This window comes from Aotus nancymaae, unplaced genomic scaffold (genome assembly GCF_030222135.1).
Source record: "Aotus nancymaae isolate 86718 unplaced genomic scaffold, 86718_ANA_hifiasm-v0.15.2.pri h1tg000020l, whole genome shotgun sequence".
Classification (NCBI taxonomy): domain Eukaryota; kingdom Metazoa; phylum Chordata; class Mammalia; order Primates; family Aotidae; genus Aotus; species Aotus nancymaae.
Window position 1 is genome coordinate 67,387,059 of NW_026988432.1, and position 18,657 is coordinate 67,405,715.

At 39.7% G+C, this 18,657-nt stretch overlaps 1 protein-coding gene across 4 annotated transcripts in view; it reads right to left on the reverse strand.

Moving 5' to 3' along the window:
* Window positions 1-18,657, reverse strand: part of SPIRE1 (spire type actin nucleation factor 1) — a 224,313-nt gene that overhangs the window by 102,710 nt on the left and 102,946 nt on the right. For 2 of the 4 annotated variants that reach the window (XM_064379430.1, XM_064379429.1), the window contains exons 3-4: window positions 12,157-12,390; window positions 255-380 (exon numbers count right to left, since the gene is read on the reverse strand). In XM_064379430.1, the coding sequence (XP_064235500.1) occupies window positions 255-380; window positions 12,157-12,390 (360 nt within the window). Of the gene's footprint in view, window positions 1-254; window positions 381-12,156; window positions 12,391-18,657 lie in introns of those variants that run through there. The other 2 variants (XM_064379432.1, XM_064379431.1) reach the window with 1 other exon arrangement.

Here is an 18,657-nt window from a genome sequence, read left to right on the forward strand (position 1 = left end):
TTTCCATTTGCAAGGAAGCTGTATGAAAATCTGGTTTTTAAAAGGTTCACACTGTTGATATTTTAATAGAGTAGATTTAATTTTACCTAAGTTGCTTCTTTCCTAAATGACTTTCAGCATTCATCCAAAGGATGGTAATAAATCTTTTAAAACAATAGAGTGGACGATGTCAAAAATTTAGGCTTATCTTCCAATAAATATCAAATACACGCCTATCAAACTATGTCAATAAATATCAAAGCAGTAGTACTTACCTCCTTTGCACTCTTAATTTTCGTCAGAAATGTATGGAGCTCCATCGTTTCTGCAAACAGGGCACGGCATACTGCCTGATAATGATTTGGTGCATCTGATTCAGTAGGGAGATGAGCAGCACACAACTATAGAAGGGGAAAATAAAATAGTGGTGCTTGGTTACTATTTAGGGTTTTTTTGTACTTAAAAACAGATGCACCCCCATATCTGTATTTTCATATCAGACAGTCAGGCAATCCCCATCATCCAAGGCTTAATGTACCACAAGACCAACAGTAAGGTCCACATGATTATATGGGAAAAGTGGTCCACTAAGTAACAGACACCCAACAGCACAGATGAGCTTCCTAGAATTAGCTTCTATTTGAAAATGATAGAACATATGTAAAAATTTTGGTTGGGAACAGAAAGGGAACCACCATTTACTGTGTACTGATGATGGCTCCAGTATTTTAATAGCTACCATTTATTAAGCAATTATCATGCCAGCTACAATATTTGACATGTCATATATACAACATAATACCATTTACTCTTCAATGTAAAGCTGAATTATCTTCATTTTATGGCAAAAGAAACTGAGGCTAAGAGGAGTCAAGTGACTTGTCTGTCCATAGTCACATGGTTACCATGAGGGAGAAGGAGAAATCAAACACAGTCCTACTGTGTTCTGAAGCCCAAGCTCATTCCAATACATGCTGAATTTTGTAACGTAGTAGAAAAAAAAAAAATGTCAGGAAAACATGTGGACCTCAGGGAAGCAGCCTCATCAGTAGATGGGGAATGGAGGAAAGAGGGCAGAGGGCAATGTAAGGCCATGGGTGCTGCCAACAGCCCTAATGTCTTTTACCATACATGGTCCATAATCCCCACATGACTACTTGCGGGTAAAAGCTGCAACTTAACATCATTAAAGCAATTTAGAAAAATCAAACACCATTAATTTATCAGATTGGAAAGACATCCTATTAAGAGTCCCATACACAGGAATAATTTTATCTTTCTATAAAATAATTTGCATCCATGTACAATCATTACATTTTAAAGTACTTCATTTGCATTAACAAGCTGTAAGTTCTCTTAATTTCTTACTGTAGTCAGTAAACTTGACACTCATTAATAACTAAAAATATATCTTATCATATTTTAATAATTTATATCAATTAAATAATAAATGTTTGTAGTCTGTAATATCCTTAATAATGTAGCTTTTTGTTTTCATGTATAGTAAGCATCTTATATAATCTAATAGTTAGATCACTATCTTTTATAAAATACATTCTCAAGAAAATTTCTAGAGTGTAAATAGGAAACCTTCACAGTACCAAAAAAAGCTAAAAACTGATTTATCCAGAAGCATTTAAAGCAGAAATCTCACAAGTTTATTACTCACAGAGCCACCAGTAAACAGAGTATATTTTTTGCTCAATTACTTTTATATTTAGAAAATATCTTGCAATACAGAATTGTCATTCAAGGTAGTGAAAGACAACTACTAAGCCTTTACCTTATGTAACTTACCCAAATCTTATATTCCAGTCACATACTGAAATTGCATAAAGCAATGGGTTTCAAAGTTTTCAACTGCCATTCACAGTAAGAAATAAATTTATATATATTTATATATATTACACACGAACACATGCATATGGACATGTTATACATACAAAAGCTTCACAAAACAAAACTTGCACATTCAATCGATTTGACAACCCATTCACTGGTTGTAAACTGCAACTTTAAAAACATTGGTGTAAAGGTAATAACTAGGTCTAAAAAATGTTTTTTAAAATGCATATGACAGTCTTACACACAGAAAACCTAAAGTAATACTTCTAGAGTTAATAAGAATTTCAGCAGTTGTGGAATACATAATTAACAAAATCTTTTGTATTTCTATACATGGCCAAAGAACAATTGGAAAATGAGGTCAAGAAAATCATTACAATTGCATCAAAAATGCTAAGAGATAAATTTAACCAAGGAGTTACAAGACTTATACACTAAAGAGTACAAAATATTTTAAAAGAAATTAAAGAAGACCTAAATAAACAGAAAGACCTCTTGTATTCATACATTGGAAGACAATATGGTTAGGACAACAACATTACCCAAAGTGATCAACAGACTGAATGCAATCCCTAACAAAATCCCAACAGCCTTTGTTTAAGAAATGAAAAGGCAGATCCTAAAATTCATATGGAATTGCAAGGGGCCCCTTTGCAACAACCCAATTTAGAGATTAGGAAACTAAGATTTAGACCAGCTAAGTAATTTGCCCAAGGTCACACAGCTAGTCAACGGTCGAAATGAAACCGAAACCAGGTAGTCTGACTCTGGAGCCCAAGTTCTTTTCCATCCTACCCTAAAATAAATGTAATTACCTTTATATTAAAGGGAATAATGTTCTTAAAGTACTTAAAGCATAGAGCATGGTATACAGTACGCATGCAACAAAATCATTTTTATAGTTACAAAAAAAGGGACACTAGGGTTAGGGGGACAAAATTAGGTTATATGACCTTGGACAAGTTATTTAACAATGCTGGGTTTCCATTTATCTCTAAAAAGAGAGGACTGGTCTATGTAACCTCTTATATAAACTTGTCTCTCCTCTTTGCTCCATGTATAAACTTCTAAATTAAACTGAAATGCTAAAGTTTTTGAGGAATCAGTCTTAGATCTTTGGATATCCTCTGCTTACTGTAGCTGACATTGTCTAGTCTAATGGCTTTAAATGCCACCTGTAGGCTGATAACTCCCCAACTCTTATTCTAGGTCAGCCCTTTCTTTTATGTTAAAAACTTACAGCTGTGTACTTAGCATTTCCACTCAGATGTCACAAAGCCGGCTCAAACAACTCTGAGAGTCATCCTCCCCACCCTCCCTTACTATGGGGTCTTGCTATGTTGCCCAAGCTAGTCTTGAACTCTTGGGCTCAGGCAATACTCCTGCATCAGCATCCTGAGTAGCTGGGATTACAGGTGTGCGCCACCACAACCAGCTGAGAGTCATCCTTGATTATTCTTTATTCCTATGCCACCCATATCAAATCCATCAGTAAGTCTTGATGTTTCTACCTTCAAAATACACCACCTGACAGCTCTCTATTTTTCTCCATCTCCTCCACCATCATCATGGTCCCAGCCACTATTTTTTTTCTTTTTAGACGGAGTTTCGCTCTTGTTGCCCAGGCTGGAGTGCGATGGTGCAGTCTTGGCTCACTCCAACTTCCGCCTCCTGGATTCAAGAGATTCTCCTGCCTCAGCCTCCCAAATAGCTAGGATTACAGGCATGTGCCACCACATCCAGCTAATTTTGTATTTTTAGTAGAGACAGGGTTGCTCCATGTTGGTAAGGCTGGTCTCGAACTCCCAACCTTAGCTGATCCGCCCACCTCAGCCTCCCAAAGTGCTGGCATTACAGGCGTGAGCCACTGCACCTGGCCTCATTTTCTTTCATTAAAGTACTCCTAACTTCCTCTCTCACTCATCTACACAGTTCTTCTCCACCTGACAGGCAAAATCTTTTATAAATGTAATTTGAGTTATGTTTATCTCCTGCTTAAAAGCATCCAATATTTCATTCAAACAATACTCATCAAGTGCCAACTATGTACCAGGCACTGTAGTAGAAAGAGGACACAGTATTTGATAGGGTTTGGCTGTGTTTCCATCCAAATCTCATCTTGAATTCCCACATGTTCTGGGAGGAACCTGTAGGAGGTAATTGAATCATGGGGGCAGGTCTTTCCCATGCTGTTCTCATGATAGTAAGTAAGTCTCATGAGATCTGATGGGTTTATAAGGGGGAGTTTCCCAGTACAAACTCTTTTTTTGCCTGCTGCCATCCACATAAGACATGACTTGCTCCTCCTTGATTTCTGCCATGATTGGGAGGCCTCCCTAGCTGCGTGGAACTGTGAGTCCATTAACCAGTTTTTCTTACCAGTTCCAGGTATGTCTTTATCAGCAGTGTGAAAAAGGACTAATACAGAATTGAACAAGTAACATCCCTTTCCTCTCAAAACCAGTAATGTGTATATCAGATCCTTAAACACACACACACACACACACACACACACACACACACACACACGTTAGGAATAACAGCTACTATTAAGAAAAACAGGTCGGTGTGGTGGCTCACGTCTGTAATTCCAGCACTTTGGGAACTCACCTGAGTGGGTGGATCACATGAGGTCAGGAGTTCGAGACCAGCCTGGCCAACATGATGAAACCCCATTTCTACTAAAAATACAAAAATTGGCTGGGCGTGGTAACCCATGCCTGTAATTCCAGCTACTTGGGAGGCTGAGGCAGGAGAATCACTTGAACCCAGGAAGTGGAGGCTGCAGTGAGCCAAGATTGTGCCACTGCATTCCAGCCTGGGCAAGAGAGAGACAAAGGAAGGACGGAAAGACGGAAGGACTGAAGGAAGGAAAAGAAAGAAGCAGAAGAAGCAGAAGCAGCAGCAGCAGAAGAAGAAGAGGAGGAAGAGGAAGAAGAAGAAGAAGAGGAAGAGGAAGAAAAAGAAGAGGAGGAAGAGGAAGAAGAGAAAAAAGAGGAAGAAGAGGAGGAAGAAGAAGGAAGAAGGAGGAAAGAAGAAGAAGAAGAAGAGGGGGAGGAGAAGAATAGCTAAATAGCTGGGCACAGTGGCTCACACCTGTAATCCCCGCACTTTGGGAGGCTAAAGTGGGTGGATCACCCGAGGTCAGGGGTTCAAGACCAGCCTGGCCAACATGATGAAACCCCATCTCTACTAAAAATACAAAAATTAGCTGGGCATGGTGGTGAGCATTTGTAATCCCAGCTACTTGGGAGGCTGAGGCAGAAGAATGGCTTGAACCTGGGAGGCGGGGGTTGCAGTGAGCCGAAATCATACCATTGTACTCCAACCTGGGTGACAAGAGTGAAACTCCATCTCAAAAAATAATAATAATAAAGGAAAAATAAAAGAAAGCAAGTGAGAGGTAGAAAATGAGGACAGTGGTGGGGAGGGACAATAATCTGGAAAGAGTGGTCAGCAGGTGGCACCAGAGCAGAGAGCTCAATGAAGATAGTAGTGAGTCATGCACAGACTTAAGGAAAGAGTGTCCCAGGCATGGGCGGGCCAGTGGCTCCCACTAAACTTAAAACCCAAACTCTTCTGTGTTCCCCAAGTCTGTCACCATCTAGCTACACCTACCTCTCAAATCCCATTTGTGGCTCTTCCCTTCACTTTGTTTTGGTAATCCTGAACTTGTTTCTTTAAAACATACCAATCTTTTTGCTGATTCCTCACCCTAAAGGTGTTGACTTCAATGTCACCTGCTCAGAATGCCTTCTCTGTTTGTCCTTTCTAGATGCACTACCCACCTATAATTACTTTTTTTTTCTTTTTCTTGAGATGGAGTTTCACTCCTGTTGCCCAGGCTGGAGTGCAATGGTGCAGTCTTGGCTCACTGCAACCTCCGCCTCCCAGGTTCAAGTGATTCTCCTGCCTCAGCCTCCCAAGTAGCTGGGATTACAGGCTTGCACCATCATGCTCAGCTAATTTTTTGTATTTTTAGTAAAGATGGAGTTTCACCATGTTGGCCAGGCTGGTCTCAAACTCCTGACCTCAGGTGATCTGTCCACCTTGGCCTCCACAAAAGTGCTGGGATTACAGGTGTGAGCCACCACGCCCAGCCTCTCTGTTACTTTTTAATCACCACATTCTGCATTTTCTTCAAAGCAATTATTAGAATTTAAATTACAGTAGTTCCTCCTATCCATGGTTTTACTTTCCATGGCTTCAGTTACCTGTGGTCAACTATGTCTGAAAATCTTAAACGGAAAATTCCAGAAATAAATCCTAAGCTTTAAATTATTTGCTGTTCTGAGTTGCGTGGTGAAATCTCATACCGTACTGCACTGTCCTGCCCAGGATGTGAATCACCACTTTGTGCAACATATTTGCTGTCAGTCTCAAGTGATTTATCTGATTTGGCCTCCCAAAGTGCTGGGATTACAGGCATGAGGCACCGAGCCTGGTTTGCATCTCACAAATTTTGATAGGTCACAAATTGATTATTATTCAGTTTATTTCCACTGTGATTTCTTCTTTGACTCTTGGGGCATTTAAAAGTAGTTTCTTAATTTCCAAGTATATGTGGAAATAATAAAATCTTTTTATTATTCATATCTGGCTTAATTCCAGTATGGTAACAGAACATTTCCTATATAATTTTAACCCTTTGAAATTTGTTAAGACTTGCTTTAAGGCCTAGAATATGGTGAAATTTTTAATCATTTCCTGTATACCCGAAAAGAATGTGTTCTCTGCAGTGGATAAGTGCCATGTCCTATTAATGTAAAGTCAGGTTTGCTATTCTCATTGTCCAAATATTTTATATTTGTACTGATACTGAGAGGTATTTTAAACTTTCTATTATGATTGTAAATTTGTCTACTTCCCCTTTTACTTTTATTTATTTGAATGTTGTTCGATGCTACTGTTATAGGCTACGTTATTAGGTATACATAAATTTAGGAATGCTATTTCTCCTTAGTGAGTTGAACTTTTTATCTTATCATTAAGCATCCTCCTTTTTTATCTCTAGTATTTTGTCTTTAGGTCCATTTTATGTGAAAATAATATCTGCAATACTTTTCTTTTGGTTAGAATGTCATATTTTTCCATTCTGTTACTTCAAGCTTTCTATGTCCTTTTTATTGTGTCTACTCTGGAAGTAACATACAATTGGCTTTTGTATTTTTAATGCAGTCTAAAAATCTGTGTCTTTTAAAAATTAGAGTATTTTAGGCTAGTAAAATCCACAGAAATACAATGTGAGCCATGTATGTAACTTTAAATTTTCTAGTAGCCACATTGAAAAAAGTAAAAAGAAACAAGTGAAATTAACTTTGATACTATATTTTAGCTAACCTAACACAATATTATATAATACTTCAAATTATAGCCAATACAAAAATTCTTAACAAGGCTTTTTTTTTGAGACAGAATCTCACTCTGTTGCTCAGGCTGGAGTGCACTGGCATAATCTTGGCTCACTGCAAGCCCTGCCTCCCAGGTTCAAGTGGTTCTCCTGCCTCAGCCTCCTGAGTTGCTGGGATTACAGGCATGCACTACCACACCTGGCTAATTTTTTTTGTATTTTTAGTAGAGACAAGGTTTTGTCACATTGGTCAGATCTCAAATTCCTGACCTCAAAAAATCCACCCACCTCGGCCTCCCAAAGTGCTGGGATTACAGGCCTGAGCCACTGTGTCCAGCCGACAAGGAATTTTACATCCTTTTTTTAGTACTAAGTGTTTGGAATCCAGTATAGATTTCATACTTTCAGTGCATGTCAGTTCAGACTAACCACATTTGAAGTGATTAATAGTCACATGTGGCTAGTAACTACTCTATTGAGCAGTGTAGATTTAGACCATTTACATTTAATGTAATTACCAATATATTTAGGTGTTAAATTACCATCTTCTATTTGCTTTCCCACCTGTTCTATATTCCTTTTCAATTCTTTCTATCTCTTCTTTTGGATTATCAGTAATTTTATTAGCTTCATCTGCTCCCTTTCCCTATTGGCTTGGTATTTACAAATTCTTTTATTTATTTTTAGTGGCTTTCCTAATAAATTAGTGCTTTAACCTCTTCCCAGACAATACTAGGATCTTAGAACACTTACTCCCACACTCTTTTGTGCTACTGTTACATATTTTAATTCTAAATATATTCTAAATCATGTAAGACATTACTATTTGTAATTAATATTCATTTCGATTTATTTTCGTGTTTCTTTTTCTTTATTTTTTTAATTGAGATGGAGTCTCACTCTATCCCCCAGGCTGGAAGTGCAGTGGTACAATCTTGGCTCACTGACAACCTCCACCTCCTAGGTTCAAGCGATCTCCTACCTCAGTCTCCCAAGCAGCTGGGATTTCAGGCATGTGCCACCACACCCAGCTAACTTTTTGTATTTTTAGTAGATATGTTGCTTCGCCATGTTGGCCACACTGGTCGTGAACTCCTGACCTCAAGTGATCCACCTGCCTCGGCCTCCCAAAGTGCTGGGATTACAGGTGTGAGCCACTGCAACTGGCCCATGTTTATTTTTCTTTGCCCTTCAAATCTTCTGCATCTCCTAGTTTCTACCACACATGGAATGCCTTCTGCCTGATGTATACCCTTTAGTATTACTTTTAGTCAAAGTCTGCTGGTGACAAGTTTTCTGTGTTTGTCGGAAAAGGTATTTTACTTTTTTTAAAACAAAACAAAAAAAGGTCTCACTGTGTCACCCAGGCTGGAGTGCAATGGTGCCATTATTGCCCACTGTAGTCTCAACCTCCTGGGTTCAAGTGATCCACCATGCCTGGTTGATATTTTACCTTTATTGCTGAGATATTATATTGGATAAATAATTATAGATTTAATATTAGAACTTTGAAGACAGCATTTCTCTCTTTCTTCTAACATTACTCTTCCTTTGACTTATTTTGTAAAATGGGTATTGGAATACATGCCCAATCTACCTCACAGTATTATTCTAAGGCTCCAGTAATAGAAGGGACAGGACATAAAGGCATTTTTCAACTACAATGTATCATATTAAAACATACAAAATTAATAATTAGTTGGAATAAAAGACTATCCAGGACAAAAGTTACACATTAAAGAGGGTCTTGCTTGCTAAGAATTGAAAACAAATTGTTTCAAGTTATTAAACATCCTATTATTTTTATGAATCAAACCTAGTTTCACATTTCTACTTCAAACAAGGAGAAAGCAGTTACAATTCTTTAAGTAATTCTGGTCTTCTCTTCCAACACAGTAAACAGTCAATTTATGAAGTGAGGTTTTCAACCTGCTAACCAAACCACAAACTCATATCTGCACTGTATGATGACGAATCATGGTTTGTTTTTTGGGGTTTTTTTTTTTTGAGACAGAGTCTCACTCTGTCGCCCAAGGCTGGAGTGCAGTGGCACAATCTCAGCTCCCAGGTTCAAGCGATTCTCCTGCTTCAGCCTACCGAGTAGCTGGCTACAGGCGTGCACCACCATGCCCCAGCTAAGTTTTGTATTTTTAGTAGAGACAGGGTTTCACCATGTTGGCCAGGATGGTCTCAATTTCTTAACCTTGTGATCCACCCGCCTGAGCCTCCCAAAGTGCTGGGATTACAGGTGTGAGCCACCGTGCCCAGCCAAATCATAGGTTTTATAATATTTTAAAATTTCAGTTTATTTGTACAATGTTTCAGCAATTATTTTTCTTCTGATTGAGCTACATGGAACATTCAGAACAGTTACAGATGTAGAGAATTTTATAGGTCAGTTTTGATTAGCATGGAAACCAATAAACAACAGGTAAGGTTGTGATATTCCCCAATAAAATTTCTAATAGAATTGGTAAACTTCAGTTTTCCTTCATCTATAAAACGTTTACAACGTTTTTTCCTTGCTTTGCTTTTTTTTTTTCTTTTTTTTTCCTGACAGAGTCTCGCTCTGTCACCCAGGCTGGAGTGCAGTGGTGTGCTATTGGCTCACTGCAATCTCCACCTCCCAGGTTCAAGAGATTCTTGTGCCTCAGCCTCCGACTAGCTGGGACTACAGGCGTGTGCCACCACATCCTGCTAATTTTTGTATTTTTTTGGTAGAGATAGGTTTTCACCATGTTGGCCAGCTAGTCTTGAACTCCTGGCCTCAGGTAATCCATCCGTCTCGGCCTTCCAAAATGCTGGGATTACTTCATGCCTTCCAAAAAGGCATGAGTCACTGAGCCCAGGCTTTTTTTCTTTTAAATAGGGATGAGGTCTCAATCTGTTGCCCAGGCTGGTCTCGAACTCCTGAGCTCAAGTGATCCTCCCACCTGGGCCTCCCAAAGTGGTGGGATTACAGGTGTGATGCCTAGCCAAAAACTACCATGCCTAGCCAAAAACCTGTCTTCTTAAGCACCCTTCTTTTAACTATTCCTTTTTCATATAATGATAGCAGTAAGTTAGGGAAACACAGTAACTCAAATCAAAAAAATAAAACAAAAGGTATGCATTCAGACTTCTAAATGTCCAAGACTTTTTAAATAAGATATTTAATGTCATTGAATAAAATTCTTAAATTCCAATTACTCTCTGGCCCTCATCTTCCAAACCTGTAGTTTAAGACAGCAATCTATGACATCTGTTACACTCCTGGTGCCAGGGTTGATTTTATGGATCTCGTTGGTTAGGTAGAACACGTATTCCCTTCCTCTTTCACCACTCCTTATGCATACTGCCCCAACACACACGCAACCAAAATACTGTTAGCTCACTTTCAGAGGTATGAGTGGTTTTGCTTCTTAAACTTTTTACTCTTCATTTTTTCAATCATGATTTATCATGATCTTCCACAGAATAAGCAGGGCATTTGTGGTCTGCAGAAAGTTTAACTGGCCTTTAAGTGTGTTTATATGTTTTTAAAAAATAAACCTTAACATCTAGAAAACATAAAATGAATAAAACACATCAAATTTCTATTTGTGTAAATATATATACATATATGTATGTGTATTTTATGTGTATAGGCTGATTTAAAATGAGAAGTACTACACATCTTAAAAAAGCTAAAGAATATATCTAAATTTCCTAAGAATCATAACTTGTATAGTTCTTTCCAGAGTCCTTGAGAGATGTACCATCTATGGAGCTCTAAGGAGCAGGGGCACTCAGCACATCTGAAAACTACCATTGTGACAGTGCTTCTATATTCCGGACTCTGAAACACTTTATGAAAAGTTGGAAAATAAGAGATACACCATTGACACTGCTTATAAAACCTAGTAAATATCATATATAAGTAACTTTCTTTTATGGCTAATTTGACAAATCTGTTTTAAGTTAATCTCTGTACATTTAGCAGAGTAGACATTATGGCCTTCAAGTACACAGCAAAAAAAAAATTTTTTTTTTTTTGAGACAGAGTCTCACTCTGTTGCCCAGGCTAGAGTGCAGTGGCACCATCTCAGCTCACTGCAACCTCCACATCCAGGGTTCAAGTGATTGTCCTGCCTCAGGCTCCTGAGTAGCTGGGATTACAGGCGCCCACCATCACACCTAGATAATTTTTATATTTTTAGTAGAGACGGGGTTTCACCATCTTGGTCAGGATGGTCTCGATCTCTTGACCTCGTGATCCACCCGCCTCGGCCTCCCAAAGTGCTGGGATTACAGGCATGAGCCACCGTGCCTGGCCTAGCAAAATAATAAAGAGAAAAATTCTGTTTAACCCACCAAACTTGCTTCATCGCATATAAATACCACTAGGCAGGTCAAGAAAACAAAGTAAAACAATCAGCTGTGATACTTGAGATGCAAAATCTTCATGTAAGTAAGTGGATAACAGTTGTTATTTACTCTAGACAAAGGAAATACAGAGGTCAACTGAAGACATAATGCCCAGTCAAGCTGATACATGATATGTAATGATAAGGGGCATGTAAAATCTAAAAGTACTATTACTAAATGCTGAATCATCTACTTATCTACCTTCTTTTCTTTTTTTCTCTCTCTCTCTCTTTCTTGTTTTTAAATAAATGCAGCTATATGTCAACCATTCATTTTTAAAAAATAACAAGCTGGGCACAGTGGCTCATTTCTATAATCCCAGCACTTTGGGAGGTGAAGGCAGAAGGACTGCTTGAGCCCAAGGGTTCAAAAGCAGCCTAAGCAACACAGCAAGACTCCCATCTCTGAAAAAATTTGAAAATTAGCTAGGTGTGGTGGCACATACCTGTAGTCCCAGCTACTCAGGAGGCAGAGCCATGATCATACCACTGCACTCTAGCCTGGGCAACAGAGTGAGACTGTCTATCCAGGGGGAAAAAAAAGAGAAGAAATAATAACTCTTGAGAAAGCAAGTACTACACAAACTGCTGCCTTACCTTCATGACATCTCTATATGACCGAATAGCTGAGATTTTTCTCTTTTCATCTTCTTCATCTTCCAGGCCTTCTTCTGCAGCCTCATAGCCCTCATCATTGCTACCGTCAGCTTCTACCGTGTTGGCCATGTGATCGATGAGCTGCTCTAGGGGAGGACTTAATTCTCTTTCTTCATTCTCCTTCAAACCATAGTCCAGTGCTTTATAAATAATAATTCCCAAAGATTCAATGACCTAGGAACATTTAAAAAAGTGGTTAATGGAGATGACTGAAGAGCCTTCTAGGATGAATTGTGAGGCATAAAATGTTTAGTATTATTTTTTTTCCTGTCAAACCAACATCCAACACATACACAAACCCTTTTTATATTATCTTAGATTTATACTTTTTGTTAAAATCTGTATTTGCCATTCATATATAAAATATGAACTGAGTTTACTTTCTACATTTCCAAAAGGTATTTCTGAGAACAGATATAGTTATCAAAGAACATATCCTTTCAGAACTCTTATGCCAATGTTTATTTAATTAGAGATTCATAGACATCCTAAGTATGAAAGACTGAAAATTCAGTTATGGGTAGCAATTAACTTAAGCCTAAACAAAAACAACAAAAATCTATTCATATCCATGTATACACACTTCTCTTGAGTTCTATTCAATCACTGAAAACACATCTCTCTCATATGATGCAAAAAAATGAGAGATCTTTTGCAAACCCTGAATTTTCAAGGAAGCCCACAGATAAGTGTCCCTACCACCCACCTCCATCAGTATTACTACCGGCAAATGAATCTCATTTATGAACAGTCAATACATCACTGTTGCATACAACCTTGACCAACTGCCCCAGACTTGGACCAATACAGGGAATTCTGCTTTATTTCTCAATACTGCCTTTCTGCTTAAAAAAAAAAAAAAAAAAAAAAAATCACATATAAACCCTTTTAATTTTATTGTTTTTCCTGTCTCTCTCTCTAAAGAACACAGGCAGCCAGTGCAGTGGCTCACGCCTATAATCCCAGCACTTTGGGAGGCCAAGGTAGGTGGATCACTTGAGGTCAGGAGTTCGAGATCAGCCTGGCCAACATGGTAAAACCCTGTCTCTACTAAAAATATAAAAATTAGCTGGATGTAGTGGTGCATGCCTGTAATCCCAGTTTCTTGGGAGGCTGAGATAGGAGAATCACTTGAACCCAGGAGGCAGAGGTTGCAGTTAGCTGACATTGAGCCACTGCACTTCTGCCTGGATGATCAAGTAACACTCTGTCTCCAAAAAAAAAGAAAAAAGAACACAGGCAATGAAGATTTAGAATTAAATCCTGACTTTTACCACTAGCCACCTGCCTTAGGGCAAATCATTTTAGTGATGACTTTTCTCATCCGTTAAATGAGGATGTCAACGATACCTACATTTAATAAGATTCTGTTAAGACTATAAATATGTATAAATATGACATATTTTCAATAAGAAATACTTTAAAACAGTATTGTTTAAAAACTTATAAGTTAAGAATTTTTAAGCATGATTTTCATTTTGAATGCTAGTGTTGAGAAAATATTATTTCATTTGGTAAGTCAACTTCAGATTTTGTAGAGAATTTTTGAGTGAGTGCCTTTAAGGGCTACATTATATGACAATGACTGTATGCATAGAAGTACTTGGTACAATATCTGACTTATAACAGGGACTCAATAACATTCTCACTGCCCTCCCCTTCTTTCAGTCCACTCTTTTTCCAATGTCTATCAGTTACTTCCAAAGTAAATACATAAAATCTTTCATTTTCATTACTTCATCTATAGCTGGAAATACTGCATTTTTTAAAAAGTCATTTGTAACAGCATCAAAATTAAAAAGTCAGAAGTTTCTAACATGAGTGAAACACAAGACAGTCACTGTCATATACCGTAGCCCTTAAAAAGCACTCACTCACTCCCTCAAAAATTCTCTACAAAATCTGAAATTTACTTTACCAAATGAGATATTTTCTCAACACTAGCATTCAAAATGAATCTCATGCTTAAAAATTCTTACCTTCTTAGTTTTTAAACAATATTGTTTTAAAATATTTACTAAAATATGTAATATTTGCACTGATTTTTATGGTCTGATCTGGCACTGTAACCATTCTTTTCTTTTCTTCTTTTTTTTTTTCCCTTCCTCTTTTGGGACAAGGTTTCACTCTGTCACTCAGGCTGGAGTGCAGTGGTGCGATTATGGCTCACTGCAGCTTTGACCTCCTTGGGCTGAGGTGATCCTCCCACTTTAGCCTCCCTAGTAGCTGAGAAAACAGATACGCACCACCAGGCCTGCCTAATTTTTTTTGTATTGTTTTAAGAGACAGAGTTTCAACATGGTGCCCAAGTTGGTCTCGAACTCTTGGACTTAAGCAATCAGCCTGCCTCGGCCTCCCCAAGTGCTAGGGTACAGGAATGAGCCACCACGCACTATTTTCTATTATAAAAATGAATTTAAACAATGGATTTTCTAAGTTCCAAGGCAATTGACTACTTTAGTCATCCCTCCTGGCAGTGTCCCAGGACAAGCAGCCTGTTCTGGAGAGGGTACCATTTCAGTACTTCCCTGGCACAGGGTACACACTGCTCTCATAGCATGTACCATTCTCACCACAGGAAGGTGCTGTTTCAGGCAAGGATTTTAACTTTCAAACATGGCACGGCCTAACATTGCGGTGTGCATTAGAAAAAAACCTGTTAAACTGAACCTAGAACAGTCTTTAACAATCAGAACATTCTACTAATATAATGAAAGCCTCAGAAATCAAAAAGTTAGATTACATTCAGCATATTCTTCTTAAAGCTGAGACCTTGTTGCAATTATTCCCAGTGAGAAATCACAATTAACTGAGTTTTACATGACCAAATGACTCTAACCATCTATATAACCCTATCCTTCTTTCTGAAGAAGGGGGAGAAAAACCACAAAACCATGGCAAATACCAATACCAACAATGGCTTCCAACCATAGCAAGGACCCAAGAACCCACTCAGCAAGCTTTGCTCTTTTCTCTGTTTAATTACTTTGCCTACAGGAGCTGACTCATTCTTCAAGAAGTCATTTTATATCATCTTTCTCTTTAATCCAGCACCCTTTTCTGCCTCTCTAGGGCTCAGCTCCAAATAAAACAATCATTTTCCCACTTTCAAATGTACAAACTGATAGGAGTCTATACTTATTTCCCCTTCCTGACATTCACAGTGGAGGAGAAGGTCTTCTATTCCTGTTAAAGGTCCCCACCCTCCTGACCCCTCATATCCTCCAGTGTAATCCCATTTCTGTGCTTCCTTTACAAGCAAACCTCCCAAAAGGGAGGTAGCAATGCTGATGGTAGCAATGATGAGGGCTATGAGACTGCAGAAGAAGGCCTGGAACATGAAGAAGATGCAAAGAGAAAAATCTCAGCTATTTGGTTGTATAGAGTCATGAAGGTAAGGTAGCAGTTTATGTAGTACTTGCTTTTCTCAAGAGTTGTTATTTCTTCTTCTTCTTCTTCTTTTTTTTTTTTTTTCCTGGAGCAACAGTATCTCACTTTGTCACCCAGGCTGGAGTGCAATTGTGCGATCATGGCTCATCTGCCTCCTGAGTAGCTGGGACTACAGGTGTATGCCAACACACCGGGCTAATTTTTAAATTTTTTGCAGAGATGGGGTCTTGCTATGTTGCTCAGGCTGGTTTTGAATCCCTGGGCTCGAGCAATCCTCCTGCCTTGGTCTCTCAAAGTACTAGGATTACAGACAGGAGCCATTGTCTGTAATGAGCCCATCTCTTCTTTCCCTCCTTCCATTCACTGTTTAATCCATTTCCATCTAATCTTTCCTTCTGAAACCACTGAAACACAAATACTAAAGCCACAAACAATCTCTATATAGCAAGTTTAATCCATCCTCATCCTAAATGACTACTCAATAGCATCCAACACAACTCACTCATTTCTTTGGTTCTAAACACTCTGGATCTTACATTTTCTCTCAGCAACTACTTCTCAATCTGTCTATAGATCCTTCTTCCTGCAACTGTTTAATTAATGGAGTTCTTCAGAGCTCATGCACTCTACTTTCTTCCACAATCTCTTGCAAAGTACTCTTATACATAGCCAATGCTGTAAACACAATATGTATTCTGCTATTTCCTTAATTTATATTACTAGTCTACAGTTTGTCTCTGGGATGCAAGTAATATATCATTTTTACTTAATACTTCCACATGAATAAGTAATACTCACCTCAAACCATAATGTTTGCTTATTGTCTACTTTCTCCACTAAAATGTAAGTTCCATGAGACCTTGGACCTTGTCTATTTTGTTCACCATCGTGAACAAAATGCTGTATGTTATATAGAGCTTGGCTCATAGCAGACGCTAAATAATATCTCACAATTAAATCAATAAGTTGCTTTATAACAGTAATACATCTACTTCTGAGTTCCTTTTTGTAGATATAAAATATTTAGCAAAAATGTTTTCAAAAAAGTTATGGAATTTTATTCTTAAAAATCTGGGTTGGGAGAGGGGTGGAGCAAGATGGCTGAATAGATGATGGCTTTAATGACCATCAGCCCTGTAGGAACACTAAATTTCCAAAAATTTTTTTTTTTGGAGACAGAACTTTGCTCTTTCGCCCAGGCTGGAGTCAAGTGGCACTATCTCCGCTCACTGCAACCTCCGCCCCCCTGGGTTCAAGCGATTCTCCTGCCTCAGCCTCCTGAATAGATAGGATTACAGGCACGTGCCACCACATCCAGCTACTTTTTGTATTTTTAGTAGAAATGGGGTTTCACCATGTTGGCCAGGATGGTCCTGAACTCTTGACCTCAGGTGATGCGTCCGTCTCAGCCTCCCAAAGTGCTGGGATTACAGGCGTGAGCCACCGCACCCGGCCAGTCACACCAAATTTAACTATCACAAAAAAGGCACCTTCATAAGAACCAGGTGCCTGGGGGAACTTGCTGCAGAGAGAAAATCTAGGTGGTTTGGGAGTAGAAAAGAACAGCAATTGTGAGACTCTGCACTAAATTCAGTGCTGTCCTATCACAAAGGAAAGCAAATCGGGCTGCGGTCAATGCCCACTCACAGAGGGAACATTTAGACCAGCCCTAGCCAGAGGGGAATCGCCTAATCACCTATCTCAGTAGTGGGAACTTGAGTTCTGGCAAGCCTTGCCACTGCGAGCTGAAGTATACTGGGGCTCTAAATAAGCTTGAAAGGCACTCTAGGCCACAAGGACTGCAACTCCAAGGCAAGTGTAGGTGCTGAGCTGGGCTCAGAGGCAGTGGATTTGTGGGGCACGTGACCTCCTGAGACACCAGCAGGATGGCTAAAAGAGTGCTTGCAGCACCCCTCTTCTAATGCCAGGCAGCAGCTCCAAAAGAGTCCCCTTTTTTCCACTTGAGAGGAGAGGGAAGAGTAAAGAGGACTATGTCTTGTATATTGGATATCAGCTTTAGCCACAGTAAGACAGAACATCAGGCAGTCATGAGACCCTCATTCCAGGCCCTAGCTAATGGATAACATTTCTAGGTGCACCCTAGGGCAGAAAGGAACCTGCTGCCTTGAACAGAAGGACACAGTACTGGACAGTCATCACCTATAAACTAGCGAGCCATTGGGCCCTGAATAATCAGTAGCAATAACCAGGTAGTATGCCATGGGCCTTGGGTGAGACTACAGGATGAGTTGCCTTCAGGTTAAGACCCAGCCCATTCCCAGCTGTGATGGCTAAGGTGAAAGACCCCTTGTGCTTGAGTAAAGCAGAGAGAAAAGTAAAAGGGGCTTTGTCTTGCAACTTAGGCACCAGCTTGGCCACAGTGGGGTTGAGCACCAAGTGGGCTCTTAGGGTTCCCAATAAAAAGACTTGGCTCTAGAATGGCATTTCTGGACCTGCCGTGGGCGAGAGGGGTGCCCACTGCCCTGAATTATGGGTCCTAGGGCCTGGCAGCATTCACTAAAAACTGACTGAAAAGCTCTTGGGCCCTCAGTGAACATCAGTGGTAGCCTGGCAGTACTGCCCATGGGCATGTGGTGGTGGCCATGGGGTGAGGCTCCTCTGCCTGAGTGGGAAGGACTGTGTCCCCTTACTGCTAGCTCAGCCACAGTAAAACGGAACACTAGGCAGAACAGTAGGTAGATTTCTAAGGTTTCTGACTCCAGTCCCTTGTGACCAGACAGCATCTCTGGACCTACCTGGTGCCTGGTGGAACTCGCTGCCCTGAAGGGAAGGACAAAGGCCTGGCTGGCTTTGCTACCTGCTGATTATAGAGCCACAGGGCCTTGGGCAAACATAGGCAGTAGCCAGGTAGTGATTATAGAGGCCCTTGGGCAAGACCCAATGCAGTGCTGGCTTCAAGTCTGACCCAGACAGTCTCAGTGGTGGCGGCTACAGGGGTGCTTGTGTCACCACCCCCACCCAGCTCCAGGTGGCTCAGCAGAGAGAGAGAGAGAGAGAGAGAGAGAGAGAGAGAGAGAGACAGAGAGACAG